Source organism: Silurus meridionalis, chromosome 3 (assembly GCF_014805685.1).
Source record: "Silurus meridionalis isolate SWU-2019-XX chromosome 3, ASM1480568v1, whole genome shotgun sequence".
In the NCBI taxonomy this organism is placed as follows: domain Eukaryota; kingdom Metazoa; phylum Chordata; class Actinopteri; order Siluriformes; family Siluridae; genus Silurus; species Silurus meridionalis.
The window spans coordinates 14,504,789-14,530,039 of NC_060886.1; the positions used below are offsets into that span (position 1 = coordinate 14,504,789).

Here is a 25,251-nt window from a genome sequence, read left to right on the forward strand (position 1 = left end):
CTGTAATGATGAAATTCTTTGCAGCTTTCCTTTGTTTCTGTAAATCTTCTCTGATGGCGGCCATCAATGTAAGTACCTCTAAACTAATGTCAAAACATTGACATCAATAGGTTACAGCATGGATCACTTTAACAAGACATTGTGTATCTGCTGTACTTACAAGTACATGGCTAAATTTTTACTACAAATCAAACACAAATCACTACTAAAATGGAAATAAAATGCTTTTATTTCATTACTGATGCATTTTATATAAAAGATACTTACATTTAATACATTTTTTTCTCCAAAATACAAGCAGCCGAACAACATATAAATCAAATACAAAATTATAAAATCTGTTGTACTGTATCTTAGTAATTTCTCTCTTTTAAAGTAACAGACATACCACTCATTCATACCACTCTCCACATAGCAGTAAAGTAAGAGTAATTCCTCCGCTATATCCTGTATGACGAGCCAGCCATCGGGTTCCTAATCCTACTGTCACTGATGTTGATCAGTAATAATCAGTCTGTAAGTTTGGGTGCTTTTCATTTTGTGTAACTATGTTTACTTTAAACAAAATGAATTTGTGTTTTTCATGTATCAGACACACGTCTGACTAGATTCTATTAGATTCGCCAGATGGATTGCTGTTCCACTGGGCAGAAATTACCATGTAAAAAAATAAGCTGAAAAGTGCAAAGATTGGTAATGATGTTCTTTCACAAATTGTCCGTTAAGTATTGATCGCCTCCAACATGTCATGTGGTTTAGCTGGATGAAAAGACAGTACATTAATGCAGCATTATTTTCAGTGATAGAAGGCAAAAATCACTTGAATGGAAAGTGACAAATATGACTGGGCAGTTTCGATACCAGCACACAACATATAACCGAGAATAAGATGAGATGAATTAAGTCTTAATGTAATGGAAAGCAGTAGCCCTCTGTAAAAGATAAACATGTACAAAAATCATGGAAAACAAAAACCCAGTCCCTATACATATATATATATATTTAGATGTGGAACTAAGATTCACATTAATGGAGCATAATTTAAATATAAAACAAATTATTTCTTAAAGTGATGGTGCAAGGTAAATAACATGAAACAAATGCCACACCATCACTGAGTTAACACTGTAAGGCAAAATACATGAGTTTGGGGGTGAGTCATTTCCTAAAGGCTGGGTAATCAGCAAATATACTGTGCAGTATATGTAAAATACCCTAAAAACCAACAACAAAACAAACAACAAAAACTAATGGAGAGGACATATATGGAGTCCAAATTTGATCACACATGGAGAGGTAACACCGCTGTCGAACAAAGAAGCGAACCTAAGTACATAAGCAGGACCTGATATGAAATAGAAAATTCTTGTTTTTCTCCACATTTATACATTTTGTACACTCACGTAAAAAAAAGAGTACAAAGTGTAAAGTCAGGCTATGCGGCGGTTTCCCGAATTGTTCCCTCTAGTTTCTTTGGGAGCAGCTCTCTTCTTTCGTCAATGCTGATGACTGGCTTCCGACAGTTCTGTCCATCAATGTATATCTTGGCGTACACTGGGTTAGAGTAGTTCATAGGCTGCAGGGAGAGAATTCAAAGAAACGTGACTTTGAACGTGTTGCAAAAGTATCTTGTAAATGAGATTATTGAGACTTGTTAAAAAAAAAAAAATAATCAAACATCTGTATTCTGAATGAATATTGTATGAAGTATTTGAATATACTAAATACTAAAGTATTTCTAAGAGTGAATTCTTGGGGGATTTTAGATTTAACTTTCGCTGAAGGCGAAAAAAAAAATGTTTATGAAACTGATTCAAGCACATGCAAGACGCACAAACACAAATGCCTCTCATGCAATGGTCAAAGGCACCAATTAGGATGAAGGGTTTCACCTGTCCAGGTATAACTTCTTTAGGGATAGAGTGTATATTCAGAGTATGAGGGTCACTGGATTTTACACACCACCCCTGCAATACACACACTCAAGCTTGAAATCGGCTTGACACAAAGTTTCTTGTACTTCACAGCACAAAAAAATATGTATACAGAATTGGTATTCAAACGCCTATTAGTGTAAAAGCAATGTCATAGGGAGTAGTGAAAGAATACACAGATGTGTGGGTGTATGCTGTTACTGTCTAAAAAGGTGCACTAATAAACAACCACTCATTTCTACAAGTACAAAGTTGACAGGAAATGAAGGTGACCTTAAACTGGTAACAATCAAACAATCATAAAATGATTATATAGACGGCAAAATGCACTTGACGTGCTTTAGAAAGATGCAAACAAACTCTCAGGGGTTAAAGCTGATTTATTTCTGTATATAAATTATGAACTGGTTTCTTGTGAGCAGCAAAGCTATTCGGTTGTTTAAGGATTTTGCCGTATAGCTGTTGAGTTCTGCTTTATCATATGCACTATAATATCAGTGAGCATGTCATACACACAAACCTTGTGTGGATCCAGTGTGAAATTTGGTTTCAGAAAGCTCCCTGCATCAGTGTGGTTATCATGCTCCACCTCGTACATGTTGTAGGATGGGTTGCCAATCTCCACATTAATGCCTCCATTAGTCATGGGTTGCCTCTGTACTCGCTTGCCCCTAGGTCAGGTCACAAACACATTTTCAACATGTAGCAAAGATTTTTAAAGAAAGGGGTCTGGGAAATATTCTGAACCGTGTATCTGGTCTGTTTGCATATTAAAATGTTACACTGATGTCAAAAGCTTTAAAAAAAAAGTCATCATCAGTAAAAGTAGATGTACTAGTTTTGAGTGTGAAGTAGAATTTTTTCCACAGTGTGCACTTTGCAAACCTGTGAAGTGGTCACTTGGAGCAAAAGGGCCATTTGTAATAGCATTACAGTATATTTCCCAGGCTGTAGTTTTGCACCATGGCAACAAGTGCACATTTTTAACCCTTTAAAGTATAGAGCCATCCTCTTAGCCACATGCTGTGTTTCTGTAATACCTCTGCTGCCGTCTGCAGATGAAGACCCCAGCCACGACAGTTGTTATCAAAATAACCAGCAGGACCAGAGGCACTATAATGGCTATGCTCCCTGCAGTGAACAACAACGAAAAAACAGGAATTAAACTCCAGTCATCACAAACTTTCAAGGCAGGGGTCGAGTCTTGTTTGCAGTGCAGCATGGCTGTTTTATTTTCTGCATGTAAAACTGTTATTAAAGTTCAATCCTGAATAAAGACCCTGTTCAAAACAAAATAATGATGAAACATCCTCGATGTTTCCCCATCAGATTTACACACACACAAAAACAGACCTCCTATCTCTCTGACAGCTTTTAAATATAAATAGATGCATGTGTTCACATGTCTACACAGTGCAAATAAAATTACAGATCAAGTCCTGGCTAGATTGGTTCTGAGCAGCTTTAATCCCTCCTGAGGATTACGGTAAATCTCCTACATCATAAATCACATTTATCAATGCTCTAATGCCTTTGCTACACGTTTCCCTGAAAGCAAGCAGATGATTTTAATCAGAGCCATGAGTGTGCGGTAATGAAAGAGGAAGCCATGTTTGTGCTCACTCACCTCCAGGCGTGTTGTCAGAGCGGCTGCTCTTTGGGGCGGGCCGCTCGCACTGCGTCCCCGACCAATTGGCTGAACACCTGATTAAAATCATCCACAGGAAAGATCAGATGATGCTTGTGCATATTAATCACTTCAGATGAAATGTGGAAAGTCTGAGCAAACAGAGACTGATGTCTAAATGCAATTTAGACAGGCAGAGGGAATAAAAGTAAATCAACGCAAAGACAGAGCACAGAAGGTCGAATTATCTCACTGAGATGAAGATATCGAATGTGTTGCTAAACAGATGTTTGGTGATTGAGGCTGTCTGGGTGAGAATTGTAACTGTATGGGCTCATACGGAGAGAGAAACTGTTTTTGATATTCACTAACTGTGAATGGAATAAACAATTGTCCAAATATGTCTTTAGTATTTTCCAAATTAGTACTTGACAAGTCTATACAGTATGTATTTATTTCTACACTTGTAATCCTTAGAGTTATTATGCATACATACTTCACAATTTGAAAGATTACAAAATCATTTTTTTTAATTGGCAAATTTAATTGACACCAAGGTCTTTATTACCAGCACGATTGTGTTGGGCTGCAATTTTCATTAATACTGTTTACTTCCTTTTTTCATCTGCAAACCCAAAATAAAAGTGTTTATTTTAAGAACTGTACTAAAAAACTTTTCTTCTTAAAACACATATGTAATCACATACTTACTATTTTCCTATGACCCTTTCACAGTGTAAGCCACTGCTATGATTCTTTAGTTTTGGCTAGATAATATACCCCCCTATGGTTTGGACATGGAGACTATGGATATGAGTAAAGGCCATGGCTGGATGATGACGCAGGCTGGAGATGAAAGTTCTGGGTGGTAAAGGTGCTGATAGGGGACATACTTGCAGCGGGGTTTGTTAAGGGATGTTATTGTGCATATCCCATCATTCTGACAGTAGTAATCACAGGGGTTGGCCAGCTCATCACAGCGCTGGTTCTTGAAACCAGCTGTGCAGCTGCAAGAAATTGCAATGTTGTGAGGAAAATCACAAAGCTGCGAGTCAGACCCTGATGTCTGAAAACGTCACTCCCCTTTTAACTGGCTGAATTAATCTATTTATTCATTATCATTTTATATATATACATTTATTATTATTTAAAAAAAAAGATTTATTTTGTGTCAATATCAAATACAGTTTGTTTCATCATTAAAAACAAAACAAAACAATGAGCTTTTCAACAATCTTTAGAGTTTCTTTTATGCTTTATGTAACGTGATAAAGTCATAAAAAGTCCGACATTTAACACCAACCTACTGATCCACTAATCCTTAATTATACCACAATGAGAACTCATTATGGCTAATTCCCACACATTGCAGCTGAATAACTTTAATGATTGAGTTTATGTCAAAAACAGACAAACTTTAAATTGTATTAAATTATAAACATCCCTGGTACATCCATGTGTGCGAAGGCAAAAACAAAACATATATTTAATATTATAATGAAAAATGACTATTATATCTGATGGCTCTAGAACAGTGTTCTGTAAAAAAGAAATAAACAGTGACTCTACTAGGTAGAAATCCAAAATGCATTTTTTTTTTTACACAATTTGGAACAAGATCAAGACACATTACATAAATTAAAATGTAGGAGCAGCAGGAAGTCATACTAAGAAGATTCATTATTTTAAGACTTAATCAAATAAATGAACAGCTTTTCTGGCAATGAGTTAAAGCCAATAAACCATATTCAAGAATCTTTTAACTTCCTAGCAAACCCAATGAGATAATTTGCATAGAAATTGATTTTATCTCAGTAGTATTGCCAAAAACGTCATTCAAACTACAAGAACGACTTGGCATGCTTTTTTTTATTTAATTCTAACACTCTAGATAGGTACTTTTCAGCTGATTGTCTGGTATCACATTTTGTTCTGCTGCTAATACTACCTGACGAACTAGACAACTGGGCTCGGACATCACTAGAAAGTGTGATATGGTGCCATACAAGACAGGCAATAAAAAGGAGACCTATCAATCACAGTGTCAGACCAGACTCCCATAGGTGACATTATAAAGTAGAAGGAGGGAAAAACTGTATAACTGAACTGTAATTAAATTTAAATTGAAAGTGGGTGACATCAGTCACCGCATGAAGAGACATTTTGGTCCCAAAATGGATACTAACGAAATACATCTGTGTTTTAAGGCATTCATGCAACATTGATTGTGCATGTCTAATTGCTAGAGTTTAAACCCTGGACAAAAAAACGTTTTTAGTCATTACTCACTGGCAGAAGGGCAGGTTGGTGTCAGGGTCCAGATGACAGGTGCCTCCATTATAGCAGTAGCCGTCACACAGCTGGCAGCTGGATGCGATTCTACCACTGGTGCAGCTGCAAGATGGAAAAAAGTGTAGAGAGAGATCTGAATAAAATGTAAAAAAATATCTGACTGACTCTCTGTTTGCATGTTCAATATTCAAAATCACATGCAAGTGGTAGGACAACATATGTGAACAAGATTATATAGACCCTTCCTGTTTTGCAGAAATTGTACCTCAGGGATGTCCAAGGTACAGCCCCAAGGCCAAATACAACCTGCAGACAGATGTGAAGATGCACTTCACTCTGTGTGTATGACAGATGGCGTGCTGGCCAACAGCAATTTTTATTTCACCTGACCTGCAAAGTAATTCACTAAAGGATATTAAGATAGGGCTACAGACAAAAATCACAAAAGTAAAAGTAAGAAACTGTGATTTCAATAGAGCAATTGAGCACAGAAAACCTTTCATAAATTGAGAGTTTATATAAAATTTTGCAACCAAATGCTAACTGTATATGTCTGACCCTCACTAGGCCTAAACTGGCATCTTTGGACACCCCTGTTGTACCAGGTAAGCTGCTCAATCTGTTCTTAGTGTTTCGAATGCTAATGTAGCAAAGCATCTAGTAAAAAAGAAATGCATTTTTAATGATAATTTGAATCCATTATGAAAAACATACTTGCAGGTCACATCTCCAGTCTCTGCTTCAATAATACACGGTGCACCATGACATCGTAGGCACTTGTCCATATCACATTTGATCCCCTCATATCGAGGTGGACACACACACTCCACATGGCCAGACACAGACAGTGTGCAGGCTTTTGAGTTTACACAATAATGGTGACAGATGTCTGTCATGGGAAAAATACACAGAAAATCCATTGTGAGTGCCTAATTAGAATTTGGGAGAAAATTACCCTCTGTATTATCAGCTGGTTTAATTGGACTTTTACAGAGCTTTAATGAGAGTTAATTATCTGCATCAAGTATCTAGTACATAAATTAAGGCATATCACCCCGTGGGTGTGCGACAGAGACAATATGGAGAAAAAAAAAATCCCTGCTATGAATTAAAACAACAAAAACTACATATTAGGATTCTTTTATCAACAGAGCACATGAATACCTTGAGGTCATCATTTTGGCTTTTTGAACCCTCTGTGGACTTAAGCCTTATAAATGCTTTCACCGGTGAGCAGATGAATTGCCTTTCTTTTTGTTTGGAGTATTGCTTCAAGCAGCTCAATGAAAAGCACATAACCCTTTACATAATCAAATAACCTAGAAAATCCTGGCTTTGAATATTAAATGAAAATAAATATTACATATTTAACCATTGCTCTGAGGATCATTCCTATGTTTGGGGGGATCTTTTATATAGTTTGTTTTAAATTTTTGTATAGCCTCTGTGCTTGACTGTTAAAAGGATGATTGTTTCACCAGTTTTATAAGTTTAATCAGAGAGAACATTATAAATGATTATAAATAAGCTGAGCTAATGTTCTTAGGGCACTTACGGTAAAAGCAGCGGTCACCTGTGTACTCTGCTAAACAACGGCACACAGGCTGGTTTCCCTGGCTGACATCACAGGTTCCTCCATTTAGACAATAATTATCACAGACCCGCCGCTCACAGTTAGGCCCTGTGAAGCCCACAGGACAGCGACATGTTGGTTTCCCTACAGGGGATGGGGGAAAAGGCACATCATTTATTCGAGTCAGTGAAAAGATGCCTTTTTGTCCTTCATATGTTGGCAAAATCTTCCATTTTGTCATTTAACCTTTTTGCCAAGAAACAAAGGAACTAAAATGATTATCATTAAAATACTTTGGTTAGCTTGAACTGTTTAAATAAATTGTGACAGTGTAATTAATGATCCACATCTATTAGAAAACCCAATTTTTTAATTGTTGCTCAAACCTTCCTTCCAGACGGGACTCAAACCCTTTGAGACAGACCTTTCGTCAGCTTTACCTTCAAAAACATCGCCATAGAACTTCCTCCTAACGGACCCATGATAAATCTCCTTTGTCCACTGCAACCGGACTCTTGTTCAGCAACAAAGCCAATGCAAGTACCAACTATCTAGATTCCTGTTTAAGTTCGAGACCCTTTATTAAGATGAATTTTGTTTGTTTTGGCATTAGGTGTTGGTCAATTGAGGTTAAACTTGCCATTCTCTCTCTCTCTTTTTCTCTTCCCAATTTCTTTTTCCCCTATATGTATGTTTGTGTTTAGTTTAGTCCTGTGTTACATGTGGTCCTATTCATTAAATGCCTTATGTTCACAAATGATTGTCTCTGAGTGCTGCTCACAATTCAAAGTCACTGAATACTGATTTTGTTACATGCTAAATTATAACTAGTACAGTATAAAGTAGGGAGCTGTGTCTTTCTTGGCCAGGGAGAGAACCTTTCCTAGAATTGATAAAAGATTATACTGTCTGCTCGTGGCCGAACAGATTAAATAATTGTAACACTAATTCTATCTATAAAATTGAATCTAAATATTTATAATAAATTATAACCCGTTATAATTGCTCATCAATATTTCCCTTTTTGCAAGCTAAATTCGTTACAGCTGTCGGTAAACAGATTTGTTTTCATGTAGATTTTTTATAACAATTGACTCTGATTAACAGTAATATACAAGATATATGACTGAATATTTATTATCTGTTGCTACCAATTTTGCACATTTAAACCTCCAAGCAAACATCATGCTTTTATTCTAACTCAAAAGCAGTATGCTATTGCACAAACAAAATACTAAATTATTTAAATATCGATAAGGAGCAGTCTTACTATAAGACTCATTCCAGATAGAAAATAGCACTTGACTGATTTTACTTCAGGCAAATACAGTATATTACACACTTGAGTGATTTTATCATTAGCAGTATTCTAACAATGCTGATAAGGACGTCTCATTCACAATAAAAATAATTTATGAAGCATACTCAAAAAAATTTACATTTAAAACAGGCTACTTTAGATGTCCACAGAATTAAGCTACATAAGAGCTGCTATGCATAAGTTTAATTCTCGAAAAATACATAAATAAATTATTCAAATAATAATAATAATAATAATTATTATTATTATTATTATATTATTATTATACAAGCATAAACCGACTACATACACAGTCCAATGCTGTTAATAAATTGTATTGTTGTATTTCACATTTTTTTTATATGTTTACTTATAAACTATACACAGATGTAATCAAATAAAGAATTTTAAGGAAGGGTTTAAAGATTCTATAGCAGAAGCCTTCAGGGAAAACAACAACAGTGATCAATTTTTTTTAATTTTGTAAAGTATGTAAACTGCCTGCTTATGGCTTGATGAAATATTTCTTTAAAGATCCCCTGAATTCCTGAATTGTACTGCACTACATACAAATTGAAAGTGTAATTTACTGAATGTTCAATATTTTATTTTTATATCAGAAATCATCAAACCCACGACTGGAACATCTACATAGAAATCACTATAAAGGTTTTGTTTGTATACTTATACCATGAATGACAAAAACAGTTAAAGATATGGAAATAAGCTATATTGACTAAACTTGACTATATTAAAGAAATACTAACCAGCTATTCCAAAATAAAAGGCCTCTCTCAAAAAGAAAAAAACCTGTCCGGTTGCCTTGAATTAAGTCTAAGTATCATGAAAGAGGTTCATAGGATGCAGGTCAAATGAGAATGCTTTTTCATGAAAGAAGTAAATTTTTAATAAGCTGACAAAAAGGCAAAAAGGTAAAGGTTTTTCTTACCTAAGGGAGACCCTGTACATGTGCCTCCATTTAAGCAGTAGTCTGTGCAGTGGTTAATTTCACAGCGCTCTCCAGAGAAATCAGGCCAGCAATAACAGCGCCAGTCTCCCTTCTCATTGGCCACACAACGGCCTCCATTTTCACAGGCAGGCCGACACAGCTCGCCTTAAACAATGACAGAAGAAAAACACACTTAAACAGAGCAGCACACATTACACGTCAAAACCGAGTGGACATTTTCCATTCTAAGTGCTCCATTGGAATATTTGGAGACTAGACTATTACATTATCATTTTTAAAGAAAATTAAAAGTTAAATCAAAGGCCAAATATGACTGCTTTAATTTCTTTTTTTAATAACAGATGATTAATGGTGCTTTGAAGGAGGATTTCGATTTTAAAAAGTGCATCATTTTACACTTTAATTGCACAGTGATGGGCTTCATTCAACTCTTTTAATATCTAATATCTAATTTTATGATTCTAAGCATCATCTGTCAAACATAGTGGATATTATTATTTAAATGCTGCAAAACCAACTCAGTTCAATTACTGCATGCTAGTTTGTCCAATTACTTGTGAGCCTGTGAAAATGGAAGCACTATGTAAAACAATGACTATAAATGCAAATTCATTAATGCAAATGTGATTTTGTTAAACCCTCTTTTATTAAAGTTGAAAGTCTACACTTCTGTAATGCCTTGATTGCTTCATTTCACATTCAAATGTCATAATGTACAGGGGCAATATTAGTAACATTTTGTCACAATCAAAATACAATGAACACGTTTGTATATGGCCAAAATGAGGACACATAACCATAAAGTCCATATGTGAATTTTGAACATATTATTCAAGATTTAGGAACCCATTTGCTGTTAAAGTAACCTTCACTCTTCTGGGTCGGCTTTTCACTAGATTTGGCTGGCTTAGTGTGGCTGTCTAGATTTGCCCATTCAGCCACCAGAGCATTAGTGAGATCAGGTACTGCTGTCAAATAAGGAGGACTGGGATGCAGTCAGAGTTCTAGTTTATCCAAAGTTGTTCAGTGGGGTTGAGGTCAGGGCGTTGTGCAGGTTACTTGAGTTTTTCCACTCTGACCTTGACAAACTGTGTCATCATGGACTTAATTCTGTGTGCACAGCATTTCATTTCAGTTCTTTATAATCATGGCGAGCAGAAAAGCAGCTCAGTTTGCACAATGCATAGGTTACAACAACAGCGGAACACATCAGGGTTTCAGTCCTGTTAGGCAAAAGCAAGAATTGGAGGCTACAAAAAAAAAAAACACAGGATCAACAACACTGGGGGAAGTAAAAAAAGTACAATTACATTACATTACATTACATTAGATTTCATTACATTACATTATATATGTTTGTGTGTGTTCTTTTGCCTCCTATTTGTATATTCACTTGAAACATGTGAAACATGATTCCGAACAAATAACTGACCTGATACAGTGGGATCAATACAGGAGCCATTGACCAGGGTCTTCCCCTCAGGGCAGGCACAACTTGCCCCAGTTGGATTGAGCAGGCACATGAAGTCACATGTTATCTTTAGACATGGGTTAGTCACTGAAAGTGCAATGCAAAAAAAAAAGAAAAAGAAAAAATTGTCTTCAATCATCACACTATGGATAAGCAGTGAAAGCATGCAGTCTACACAGATATACAATATATTCCCAGAACAGATATAAAATCTTGTCTTTAAAAAAAGTTAGGAAAAAAAATCTATATGTGAGTTTTTTTCAGTGAGCAGAATACACATTAAAGACAAGTAGAGAGAGAAAGTGATTGCATAAATGTCAAATGGTGTACAAAAACCGTCAATTATTCATCTGAGTCTAGATTTCCTGCAAATTTATATATACTGTAGATAGATAGATAGATAGATAGATAGATAGATAGATAGATAGATAGACAGACAGACAGACAGACAGACAGACAGACAGACAGACTGACTGACTTTCGGCTTCTCCCATTAGGGGTCGCCACAGCGGATCATTTTTCCCCATACGCCCCCTGTCCTCTACATCTGCCTTTTTCACCCCAACTACCTGCATGTCTTCCCTCACCACATCCATAAACCTTCTGTTTGGCCTTCCTCTTTTCCTCCTTCCTGGAGGCTTCATCCTCAGCATTCTTCTACCGATATAACTCATGTACTTCCGCTGCACATGTCCAAACCATCTTAATCTCGCCTCCCTTACCTTGTCTCCAAAACCTCAACATCTTCAACTCTGCTACCTCCAGCTCTGCCTCCTTTCTTTTTCTCGAAGACACTGTCTCTAAACCATACAACATTGGAGGTCTCACCACAGCCCTTTAAACTTTCCCTTTCACTCTTGCAGATACCCTTCTATCACAAATCACTCCTGCCACACTTCCACCCACTCCACTCTGCCTGCACTCTTTTCTTCACGTCTCTAACACACTCTTCATTACTTTGCACTGTTGACCCCAGGTACCTGAACTTCTTCACCTTCTCCACCTCTTCTCATTGCAACCACACCACTTCACTGCCCTCCCTCTCATTCACACACATGTACTCTGTCTTACTCCTACTGACTTTCATTCCCCTTCTCTCCAGTGCAGACCTCCACCTCTCCAGGCTCTTTTCAACCTGCTCCCTACTCTCACCACAAATAACAATATGATCCACACACATCATGGACTACGGAGACTCCTGTCTGACCTCGTCCGTCAACCTGTCCATCGCCACTGCAAACAGGAAAGGGCTCATAGCCAACCCTTGATGCAATCCAACCTCTACCTCAAACCAGTCTGTCGTTTCCACTACACACTTCACTGCTGTCACACTCTCCTGATACATGTCCTGGACCACCCTCACATACTTCTCTGACACACCTCATGACTTCCTCATACAATACCACAACTCCTCTCTTGGCACCCTGTCCTAGGCTTTCTCTAAATTCTCAATCACACCTTGTGTATATATTTATAGATAGATAGATAGATAGATATAGATATTTGTAAAAGATTATTTAACTCACATATGTAATAAAGTTTGCAATAGCTTTTTGAAAAGAAAACATATACAAGAGTACACCCTACAAAAATAATGATTCTGTCAATTTTCTACTGCAATTCTACTGTTTTTGTTAGATACTGATTAGAATTAGATAAATAATGAATCGACATTGGCCAATTGTGCTACAAATTAGGTCGATTATCAGCAAGGCGCATCTGACACACCAAACCGTGCGTGTATGTTCTGCTCTTGTGTGAGAGAACATAGCACTCCTTACCAGCAGGTGGCATTAGTCTGTATTTGGCATCCAAACAGGGAAACCGGAAAAAGCTCAAACTGTAAATATATAAAGCAAGCAGCATGCCCACGTGCCACAATCATTACTAACGGACTTGTGTTGCTTTTTTCAATAATGTCTGCTAAGTTGCAAAGATAAGAGCAATCTAAATTAATCTAAATCCGACTGATACTCAAACTCGGCTGCATTGATTTCTTAATATCGGCATCACCCAGAAAAAAAACTCCATATCGGTAGACCTCTAATGGAAACTAAAGGGTTTAAGATCGTAAAATGAATATGAGCTGACTGATCAGCTTTTATCTCCTGATATTTACAGCTAGATGTGTAGAACAACTTAGAACATGGCAACTTTGGTGGCAGACTACCCAATTTTTAGGTAAGCAGAATTATTGGAACATACAGTATAGTCCAAATTTAAACAAATGTTTGTTTACATATCCTGTTCTTGCAATAACTGCATTAAGCCAGAGCTCAAATGACGTCACTAAACAGTTTTTGTGACGATTTTTCAGTTTGTTAACAGCATTTTCTTTTGTGTTATGTTGAGTTTCTCCCCTCAGTCGCTTCTTTAGGTGGTGAAATGCATGCTCAATTGGGTTAAGGACTGTGATTGACTTAGCTAGTCTAAAAGCTTATAAATTTCTCCACTTCATGAAGTCTGCCATATTAACAGTGTTATATAAATCATTGTCTTGCTGAAGAGGTTTCTCCCAATTAGATTACATTTGCAGACAGAATGTTCCTGTAGACATATGAATTCATTCTACTGCTACAATCATGAGGTATATATTAGTGGCAGTTACAGAAACAGCCACAGAAGACCAAGCCATTACAGTGCCTCTACCATGCTTGAGCAATGGGCTTTAATGTTTGGATTATAAGCAGATCCTTTCTTTTCTGTACACTTTGAAATTTAATCAGCTCTGTAGATATTAATGTTGATCTCATCAGTCTATAAAATTCATGTTCCGATATTTTTAATCACCTGAAAAATGGGTGGGTTCAATCTTAAGATGCTGAAATACTATTTTGACTTCAAACCTAAACATTTCTATTGTTTAGGCAAAAAAAAATAAAAAATTGTCCTTGCTGTTCCAATTCAAGAAGCTAAAGCTCTATTTTTCTCTGCCTAACAGCATGGCCATCCAATGAAACAATATTTTTTAGCTGTGCCATGTGTGCACTCCAGCAGTGCATGAGATACATTATGCTTTCAAGACTGTGTACAAGCCCAGTGGAGATATAGTTAAGAAAACTCAGTGGTTTTCTATGGATCCTGTGAAAAGTTGAAAAACAGCAAAGAAAAGCAAAAGGGTTTAATCCATGTTTTGCTGAAGACATCACACTTCTAGGTTTTGCTATCAGTGCAAGTTCTTTGCTAGAGTAAAGCTCTACAGTTAATGAGTCAGTAGGGAGAGGCACAGCTGGCCCACAATGCAACACCCTGACTATCAAAGATGCATCAGAGCCAGTATCCTTAAAAATAAATTTTGATTAAGTAGTTTTGAGAGTGCACAACAGGTTCTATCTTCTGATGAATCAAATAATCGCATGTCAAAAGAAGTAAATGGAATAATCTGCTCTGTACTAGACCATTTCCAAATCAACTATTCATTTATTGCATGTAATAAAAGTCTAAACTGTAGTAAGAAACATTATTGAACCTTAGAACCAAAATGAAACAAGATGACTAGAGTCTATGTAACCTCTAATCTATGATTTTTTTGAAGCATAAAACAAAATGATGGAATACTCTGAATAATAATCTGTTTTTCCTACTGACTACTTGCAAACATCATTCTGTTGAAACTTCAAATAGCTGTGAGAGATTTTAAAGAACATTCTAGTCTCTTAATAAATTCCAGGCTCATTTTAAACCTGCAGCTTTCACAACCCATAAACATAACTCCTGAAAATCGAAATCACATTCCTATCATCTGCCAGCCTCTGTAAAAGATATAGCTCCAAGGAAATCAATTTGACAAAAAAAAAAAAAGAAAAATCTTACCTTCTTGCTGCTTAAAACGATGTGCAATCATGATATGTGTAGCTTTTTCTATGGCCGGATCCAGAAACTCAACAGGCTGTTTGCCATACTTGTGAACTCTAAACACTTTGTGTTTTAGGTCAGTTCCATAAATAAGGTCCTCAAAAATGTCAATTCTGTATGGTTGTGTTGCCCCTGTAAATACCATATAGAACAGTTATAAAAGACCCAATGTGTTCTTACAGATTCATGCACAGCAAATTATCACTATGCATATTCGTGTTAAAAATAATTTGAATGTTTTTACATATCGGGACATAATAAACATAAGCTGGTCTCTAGCATGTCTTAGAATTAAGTGAATATAAGAGATGAACAACAACACGTGACATATTATACAAGTGCCATTATTTATTTTACAAAAATAAAGACAGTGTAAAACATTCAAGACTGTTTCCCAGGACTGGACATCCCAGCAGATTTTGCATTAAGGAATACCGGCAAACATCAATAAAATGAAGAAACATTGTAAAGAAGAATGAGCCAAAATTCCTCTCCAATAATATGAGAAATTGATCTCTTTTAGTCTTAAAGAGCACACATTCTTCACGTTATTCCTGCTAAAGGTAGATTAGACAAGCTATTGAACTGTTAGATGCACTGCATTTTTCACAAATGGCTTCACCATATTGGCTTAATTTTTGTAGAATTATAACATGGTGAAATATGTTTTGTGTTGTTTTCATTTGAGGTTTTATTTACCTAATTTTAAACCTGCTAAGAACCAGAAGATTTTTATTATGTCTTCTGATAAATAAAAAATGGAATAAAAAAAAACTTCTAGAATTCAAAGAGGTATACTTTATTTTCAAATAATCTGAAACGTTTCTAAATGGTATCATGGAATGTGATGCTAACTAAGATTAAGTGACAAACGTTGACTTTAAATTGTTACCCTGTTTTCCACTGATGACCACCCGCGGATCTGAACCGTCCAAGCACACACTCCCGATGACTGAGAGCTCTGCATCAGCCCAATACAAACGTTGGCTAAAGTAATCAAGTGCTAATCCTATGGGAAAATTCAAAGCAAAGTGTGTTTCCTTAAAAATCAATCAACGCAATACATCATGTAGTACAAACATAAATATATCACCATATATATATATATATATATATATATATATATATATATATATATATATATATATATATATATATATATATACAATCAGTGAGGAAAATAAGTATTTGAACACCCTGCTATTTTGCAAGTTCTCCCACTTAGAAATCATGGAGGGGTCTGAAATTGTCACAATCTAAAAAATCTAAAAAAAATAATCCAGAAATCACAATATATGATTTTTAAACTATTTATTTGTATGATACAGCTGCAAATAAGTATTTGAACACCTGTCTATCAGCTAGAATTCTGACCCTCAAAGACCTGTTAGTCTGCCTTTAAACTGTCCACCTCCACTACATTTATTTTCCTAAATTAGATGCACCTGTTTGAGGTTGTTAGCTGCATAAAGACACCTGTCCACCCCATACAATCAGTAAGAATCCAACTACTAACATGGCCAAGACCAAAGAGCTGTCCAAAGACACTAGAGACAAAATTGTACACCTCCACAAGGCTGGAAAGGGCTACGGGGAAATTTCCAAGCAGCTTGGTGAAAAAAGGTCCACTGTTGGAGCAATCATTAGAAAATGGAAGAAGCTAAACATGACTGTCAATCTCCCTCGGACTGGGGCTCCATGCAAGATCTCACCTCGTGGGGTCTCAATGATCCTAAGGAAGGTGAGAAATCAGCCCAGAACTACACGGGAGGAGCTGGTCAATGACCTGAAAAGAGCTGGGACCACCGTTTCCAAGGTTACTGTTGGTAATACACTAAGACGTCATGGTTTAAAATCATGCATGGCACGGAAGGTTCCCCTGCTTAAACCAGCACATGTCCAGGCACGTCTTAAGTTTGCCAATGACCATTTGGATGATCCAGAGGAGTCATGGGAGAAAGTCATGTGGTCAGATGAGACCAAAATAGAACTTTTGGGTCATAATTCCACTAAAGCGTGTTTGGAGGAAGAAGAATGATGAGTACCATCCAAGAACACCATCCCTACTGTGAAGCATGGGGTGGTAGCATCATCTTTGGGGTGTTTTTCTGCACATGGGACAGGCGACTGCACTGTATTAAGGAGAGGATGACCGGGGCCATGTATTGCAAGATTTTGGGGAACAACCTCCTTCCCTCAGTTAGAGCACTGAAGATGGAGTCGAGGCTGGGTCTTCCAACATGACAATGACCCAAAGCACACAGCCAGGATAACCAAGGAGTGGCTCTGTAAGAAGCATATCAAGGTTCTGGCGTGGCCTAGCCAGTCTCCAGACCTAAACCCAATAGAGACTCTTTGAAAGGAGCTCAAACTCCGTGTTTCTCAGCGACAGGCCAGAAACCTGACTGATCTAGAGAAGATCTGTGTGGAGGAGTGGGCCAAAATCCCTCCTGCAGTTTGTGCAAACCTGGTGAAAAACTACAGGAAACGTTTGACCTCTGTAATTGCAAACAAAGGCTACTGTACCAAATATTAACATTGACTTTCTCAGGTGTTCAAATACTTATTTGCAGCTGTATCATACAAATAAATAGTTAAAAAATCATACATTATGATTTCTGGATTTTTTTTTAGATTATGTCTCTCACAGTGGGCATGCACTTACGATGACAATTTCAGACCCCTCCATGATTTCTAAGTGGGTGACCTTGCAAAATAGCAGTTTGTTCAAATACTTATTTTCCTCACTGTAAACAAATTTTGCAACAGTCTGCCAAATTGTTGTTAAGCATTATTGTCTCCAGAAGGAGTTTCCTACAGATTTACTAAAATGTCTGTACTGAAATATTTATGAATACTTTTCTCTAACACTGCACCATTTCAAGCTTTTAAATTAATAAAAAACATACAGTATCTCACAAAAGTGGGTACACCACTCCTATTTTAGCAACCATTTTAGAATATGCTCTCAAGGGACAATACTATAGAAATAAAACTTGAATATATTTTAGACTAGTCACTGTGCAGTTTTTTTTAAAGCAGTACAGATTTACTGTCCTCTGAAAATAACTCAAGATACAGCCATTGTCAAAATAACTGCCAATAAAAGTGAGTACACCCTCAGTGAACATGTCCAAACTGTCAATATTTTGTGCGAGCACCATTATTATGTAGCACTGACTTAATCCTCCTGGGCATGGAATTCACCAGAGCTGAACAGGTTGTTGCTGGGATCCTCTTCAACTCCTCCTGAATGACAACACGGAGTTGCTGGATGTTAGACACATATTGCTGTTTTACCTTCTGCTTGAGGATACAGCACAGGTGCTCAATAGGGTTCAGGTCTACAGACATACTTGAACACTCCATCGTCTTTACCTTCAGCTCCTTCAGCAAGGCAGTTGTCATCTTGGCGGTGTGTTTGTGGTCGTTATTATGTCGGAAAACTGGCGTTCGGCCCAGTTTCTGATAGGAGGGCAGAATGTCACAGTACATGTTGGGATCAACATTTCCCTCAATGAACTGCAGCTCCCCAGTACCAGCAGCACTCATGCAGCCCCAGACCATGATGATACCACCACCATGCTTGACTGTAGGCAGAACACAGTTTTCTTGGTACTCATCACCAGATTCAGAAATGGCTTCCTTGGATGACAGCGATGCAAACCGACTTGTTGTGTTGCATATGGTCTGAGCACTAAACAGATCTTCCTCTTATGCATCCTCTAAAGCAATGCTCACAGCACTCATTCGTCGTTTTTTTTAAGCCAACTTCTGCACAGCACGAGTACTAAACTTCTTTGATACACCCTTGCGAGGTTTGTTGTCGGAACCCGTCTTGAAAAGCCTCTGTATGACCCTGACCACTGTACTGTAACTCAGTTTCAGGATGTTACCAATCTTCTTCTAATTCTCAAATCCTCAGAGAGAGTTCTGTGCCATTCAGCATGGTACCTGCTGAATATCCAGTGGTCAGAGAGAATAATAAGAATAATGAGAGAATTGTACTCAAAGCACCAAATTTTGACTGCTCTAATAGAAGATACACAAATATGTATGGTTCTGTCAAACAGAAAAAAAGCATAAATAGGATGAATAGGACTTGTGGCTTTGCATGCTTACATGACATACAGCTGTTATTTCTTAGGGTGTACTCACTTTTGTTGCCAATTATTTAGACAATAATGGCTGTATGTTGAGTTCCTTTTCAGAGGACAGTAAATCTATATTGCAATACAAGTTGCACATTGACCACTCTGAAATATATCCACGTTTCATTTGTATTGTATTGTCCTTTTAGAAGATATATTAAAATGAATGCTGAAATGTGAGGGTTGTATTTACTTTTGTGATACTGTATATGCTATAATAGAAATCTTTAAAGTGCTTCATTTTAGCTTTCTAATGCATTACCCATGCATGCATTTATTCAATGTGCAATATAAACATACGATAAATAAACAAATTCTTAGTTGAATTAGATCTAAAAGACAGAGATATTATGATTATCAGTTATATACAGAGTTGCAAGAAGATAAAGGAACAGAAGCAGAGCGTACAGTAGCTTTGTAAGAATTATTTATAAAAACTAAAAAAGATTCCATTTCCTGCCCCCATAAGTCTCTACTGTACATACATAATACATACATTTGGATTCAGTGAAAGGAACTAAAGATAAAGAGCATAATGAGTGTAATATAAAAACACAGTACTTATTGCTGTGTCCAAAAGTAAGGAATGATACCTGTAGGCCTCCTGAGTTTTTTATCCAGCAGCACTCTGCGCATAGAGCCATCCATTGCAGACTCCTCGATATGTGAGTGATCACCAATAACTGACCAATACATCATCCTGCAACAGACATAGAAATTTCTGTGATGGCGGTAAGATAGTGTATATTATATAACAAGTTGAACTAGCTCACCACAGAAACACCCACCATTCCATTTTCAAACTATGCAACGACAGTTTCCCTTCGGGAACTCGAGCTGCGTCGAAACGCTTTGGGAACGCCCCTGCGTTGCCCCTGCGTGGACAATGCAGGGGCGTTCCCAAAGCGTTTTGACGCAGCGTCTCGTTCCCTCGGGGAACTAGGGTTACGTTCGTAACCTAGAGACGTTCATGTGAGAAATGACGTCAATTTTAATTTAAATCCCCATTAATTTAGTTACATTTTATTTGTATAGAGTTTCTAACAAAGAACATTATCCAAAAACATCTTTACAGAAATAAAATTTGTATTCAAAAACAATTTATCATAATTTTTTTTTATTACAAAAACTTCCCTATAAGCAAGCAAGTGGCAATGGTGGCAAGGAAAATCGTTCTGAGATGGTATGAGGAATAAAAGTTAAGAGAAATCAGACTCAAAAGAAGAACCCACCTGGGTGACAGTGTCTATTCATTATAGTTTTATCCTTCTTGAGGTTATAAACTGTTTAGCGACGGTTACTTGAATGCAAAACTGTTCATGACAACTGTACCTTTAAGCCACTGTAGCAGTCCAAAACAATCTTCGATTCTTGATATTAACCCTCCACAGTAAACACATGTATCTTAAGGCTGTTAATGTAAAAACCTCCTCAGCTGCATTGAATAGTTGATGAGAACTCCAGAGGTTGGGGTTTCAGGATGAATCAGGCAGGTGTGGAAAGGGGCAGCAGTTCCTTTGCATTAATATTAGCATTGCCTAACATGACAATGTATGCAATAAACCAATAGCAAAGCAGCTAGATTAGGCTATTGTGGAGAAGCAGAGCAAAGCTTAGAGGAGCTCTAATTTAATCATTATATTGTATCCATAATAGCTCCTTTGCTTAATGCCATGATTAAACTACAGCATGGTAATTGGCCACTGATTTTTGATTGTGCATTTGAAAACAATAATTAGTATCATATTCATGTAAACAAATTCCCTCCATACCTACAAAAAGATGCTGACCCCTCACTGAACAACAATGTGCTAAAAATATGGGGCAAATTAAATTTCCCCGCCTAATCGTTAAGGACCCATTTTCTTTTAATTTTCTCATTACGACACATTCATAACTGAATCCAAATCCACACACAGTATATCATTAGTGCTTTCAGTTTACACTTTATTATTTCATGTTAAATATAAAGAGGTTATTGTAGATTTCTTTAATGACTCCTCAAGAATAATATCTAGAATAATAACTAAAAAGTTTACCCTTTGACTGGATTGATGGCAATGGCATAAGGTTCACCAGCAATATCAGTTATCAGACGAGTGCAGTTGGGTCCCTTGAGCTGTCCCACATTAATGGAATATCTCAGCTTGGTCCAGTGGGCTGTGTAATAGCTGAACCAGTGCATTCTCGAGTGGTCTGTCCAGTAGATATTTCCAGTTAGCCAATCAGCTGCCACATCTCTGGGCCGCCGAAAATCTGGGCACTGCAAAAGGCAGAAAGATAAAAGAAAGCTTTCAAGCTATTTACTAAATAAAGAAAACATCATGTATTCAGCAACTACAGTCCTCATTTAAGAGAGTTGATCACAACACACACCTACACATATATGTGTGTATACACGGATCAGGCATGACATTATGACCACCTGCCTAATATTGTGTTGGTCTTGCTTTTGCTGCCAAAACAGTCGTGACCTGTCAAGCATTAACAGCAGTAACTTCTTCAGCAGTTTGAGCGACAGGAGCTCATCTGTTCGATCGGACCACATGGACCAGCCTTCGCTCCCCACGTGCATCAATGACTTTGGCTGCCCATGACCCTGTTGCCAGTTCACCACTATTTCTTCCTTGTATTGTTGTTTTTTTTTTTTTTTTTTTTATAGATACTGACCCCTGCAGACCAGAAACATCCCAGAAGAGCTGCAGTTTTGGAGATGTTCTGTCTTAGTCATCTAGCTATCACAATTTGGCCCTTGCAAACGAACTCAAATCCTTACGCTTGCCCGTTTTTGCTGCTTCTAACACATAAACTTTGAGGACAAAAATGTTCATTTGCTGCCTAATATTCATGTTCATGACTAATATATCCAAATCACTTACAAGTGCCATGATGAAGGGATAATCAATGTTATCCACTTCACCTGTAATAATGTTATAATGTTATATTGTTATGCCTGATCAGTGTATATATGAGATAGAGAGAGAAAGAGCGATAGAGAGAGTGAGAAAGAGACATAGAGAAAGGGGGAGGGGAAAGAGAAACATAAAAATACATACAGGTAGAAATAAAGCAACAGCCTCATTACACAAAAGAGAACTTGCAATGCAAAGAATATTCCTGAGGACCCTTGATAACATGCTTTCCATAGTTAGCAATACTTACTATTATTCCATCATTTGTTTTAGTCTGACTCCTGTCTATGATTTCTTTGTAAAAAAGTCCACCCGGATTAAATTGGGTAGCCCAGATAAACTTTTGTTGGTGTAACAGAGCATCCATCCCAATGATTCGGGCATTTTCCTCGATGCGAGCGAGCACTTTGTGTCCATGGCTCTGGTTAAATGGATACACAAAACTTCGGATTTCAGTGTCATTAGCTATGTAGAGCACCCGATCTTCTGGTCCTGCCCGTTGAGTTATTAATATGCAAAAAAAATGAGAAGTGGCTAAATTCCATTTAGGGTTTAAGACAACAGTTTGAAAATTACAGATCACATCAATTAAATGTAATACATCAATGCATTAAGTGACAAGCTAAAAAAAAATCACATTATTTGAAATGGCATTGTATAAAACGTGACAAAAGATCAGTAAACTACAATAATATAATAATTAGGCTAACAGTACAATAACAGAAATTTCTTTTTAAATTAAGCAAAGTATAACAACTCTAAAAATATTGGAAATATTGGAAAACTTTAATGAATGGTGAATGTTAGATGAAGGCATTTGCTGCTACAACTAAATATGGTTTTAACACCCTATTGTTATTACAATTAAAATGCAAGTTTATGCAAGCTGATGTAATGCTGGCATATGCAATAGATGGTTGGGCATAAACTTTTTCTCAGTTCTCTTATTTGCTTGTTTTTAATTGGAATGAAAATGACAAGAATGGCACACTGCAATATTAGTGCCAAATTAAGTGCAAAATTAGCCTTTATGTTTTTTTAAACATATTATAGTGCAAAATATTGTTAATGAAAATGGCTGTTAAATCCCTCTTAGCACAGAGATACATTCCTAAACTCACGCCTCATTGTTATGATTTGGTTTTGGAATAGTGTAAACTATTTAATACCCTTTTTTTTTTTTTTTTTTTACTTTTCTATGTAACACTAAAACAGGTGATTCTTTTACCCATAACGAATAAGAAATGGCCTAATTATGCGTCTATTACAAACCTAGGAGGATATTTACTATGGCAGTAAATCATGTAACATAGCTCTTCTCCATATAAATAATGAAATCATTGAACCAAATACTATGATGAAAAAAGATTTGCTAAGATTTAATATTAAATGTATGCATTTATATTTTCTTATTTCAAGTGGCCCTAAATGACTGGCTACATTTAAAACTATACAGTGTCTATCGAAATTTTGGCAACCTAGTCTTTTCTTGTTTTTGAGGCCCAGGCACGTTCCTTCTGTTTATATGCAACAAGCTAGGTGAAAGGCAAAAACACACAAGAATTGGAATAATTGGAAGAACGTTCTGTGGACAGATGCGTCCAAATGTGACATTTTTGCTCTAAGAGGAGAACTTGTAAAAGAGATAACAGGAGTGAAAATGTTAGCAGACTGTTTTACATCCACTGTTAAACATGGAGGTGGAGGCGTAATAGTTGGGGGGTGTTTTGTAGCAGGGAATTTTGGAGACGTATTCCGGGTGAAAGGAATACTGAACCAACATGCTACAGTACAATTCTATACTTTAACACCATGCAATTCTATCTGGGCTGTGGCTGATTGGAACTAACTTCACCATACGTTTTACAAGAGGCATGGGAAAGTACAGTGGAACCTCGGGTTACGAACGCCCCGGCATACGTATAATTCAGGTTACGAATCGCAGTTCATAAAAAATGTTGCCTTTAGTTACGAGAAATTTTTTAGGATACGAGCGTTGCGCACGGAAAAATCGCAGGCAGGTTAGTTTTTTTACGTATCGCCACGTGCTCTCGCTGCGCTCTCGTGCAGCACATACACATCCGCTCGTCGCTCTAACAGTGTGGAATTACTGAACTTTAAATACTGTACGTATTCCTATCACCATGCCGCCAACAAAGTAGCCTGATGGAAATTCTCCTTCCAAACAATAACTCTCCCTCCTCCCGCTTCTACGGACGTCGTCTCCCTCATGCACGCAGCAAGACTTCTTAAAGGTAAGGTACCATTTAAAGATTTATTTTTTATATGTTTATATGTTTTTATATGATACGATTTCAATATAACATGTTAAAAGTAAATAATATTAGTGAATATTGGCGTTATTTATTTTTTTTAAGAAACACTTTTTGGGTGTCCAGAACGAATTACCGAAGTTTCTATTCATTCTTATGGGAAAATTTGTATCGGGATACGAGCTTTTCAGGTTAAGAGTAAAGTGATGGAACCAATTAAACTCGTAACCCGAGGTTCCACTGTATTTTCAGCTAAATCTTCAGAGAACCTAAATGTCCAGCTGAGAGTGTGTGAAAATAAACATATAATCTAAAATTAACATTGGACTTATATTTTTGTTTGGTTCATAGAAATCCTCAATCCATTCAATTACCTTGTTTGTTGCTTAGAAACAAAATAAACATAAGTATGTCTCTTATAAAAAAAATGACAAGACTAGAGGTTTCCAAACTTTTGACAGGCACTGTATTTTATTCTTCTTTAAATTAAATAAGATGCATTAACATGATATGATTATGAAAGATTATTTGTTTCAAGTAAAAGCATTTATATTGATGACATGAGAATAATAATAAAAAAAGTGTATTCAGTGAAAAGTATAGGTCCTTACCTTTAGCTACACAGTTGCCATTGATATCCTTATAATTTCGGTCACATGTACATTTGTATGATCCTTTAGAATTTGTACAATAGTGTGAGCAAGTGCCAAAATATAGACACTCATTGATTTCTGAAAAAGAAGAATCAGACATTCTATTACTTTTGTTATGATGTTTTTTATGTTGTCTTTCAATGATCCCCCTCACCAAAGTGAATCTGCTGCACACAGACAAAGATGACACTATTTTCACAGCAGAGGTTCTATAGTTGATGGGGGTTGATTGTGTCTCAC

General features: G+C 36.7%; 1 protein-coding gene across 11 annotated transcripts in view; it reads right to left on the reverse strand.

Moving 5' to 3' along the window:
* Window positions 1–217: 217 nt before the first annotated feature.
* The window catches only part of lrp1bb (low density lipoprotein receptor-related protein 1Bb), a 281,217-nt gene continuing 256,183 nt past the window's right edge, over window positions 218–25,251 (reverse strand). For 3 of the 11 annotated variants that reach the window (XM_046844638.1, XM_046844637.1, XM_046844643.1), the window contains 17 exons: window positions 24,970–25,089; window positions 22,336–22,577; window positions 21,213–21,436; window positions 19,767–19,873; window positions 15,915–16,031; window positions 14,981–15,154; window positions 11,129–11,254; window positions 9,676–9,840; window positions 7,409–7,570; window positions 6,568–6,742; window positions 5,851–5,955; window positions 4,455–4,568; window positions 3,562–3,638; window positions 2,975–3,065; window positions 2,455–2,605; window positions 1,893–1,967; window positions 218–1,576 (listed from right to left, as the gene is read on the reverse strand). In XM_046844638.1, coding sequence (XP_046700594.1) covers window positions 1,436–1,576; window positions 1,893–1,967; window positions 2,455–2,605; window positions 2,975–3,065; window positions 3,562–3,638; window positions 4,455–4,568; window positions 5,851–5,955; window positions 6,568–6,742; window positions 7,409–7,570; window positions 9,676–9,840; window positions 11,129–11,254; window positions 14,981–15,154; window positions 15,915–16,031; window positions 19,767–19,873; window positions 21,213–21,436; window positions 22,336–22,577; window positions 24,970–25,089 — 2,366 coding nt within the window. In that variant the 3' untranslated portion in view covers window positions 218–1,435. Of the gene's footprint in view, window positions 1,577–1,892; window positions 1,968–2,454; window positions 2,606–2,974; window positions 3,066–3,561; window positions 3,639–4,454; window positions 4,569–5,850; window positions 5,956–6,567; window positions 6,743–7,408; window positions 7,571–9,675; window positions 9,841–11,128; window positions 11,255–14,980; window positions 15,155–15,914; window positions 16,032–19,766; window positions 19,874–21,212; window positions 21,437–22,335; window positions 22,582–24,969; window positions 25,090–25,251 lie in introns of those variants that run through there. The other 8 variants (XM_046844639.1, XM_046844641.1, XM_046844642.1 and 5 more) reach the window with 8 other exon arrangements.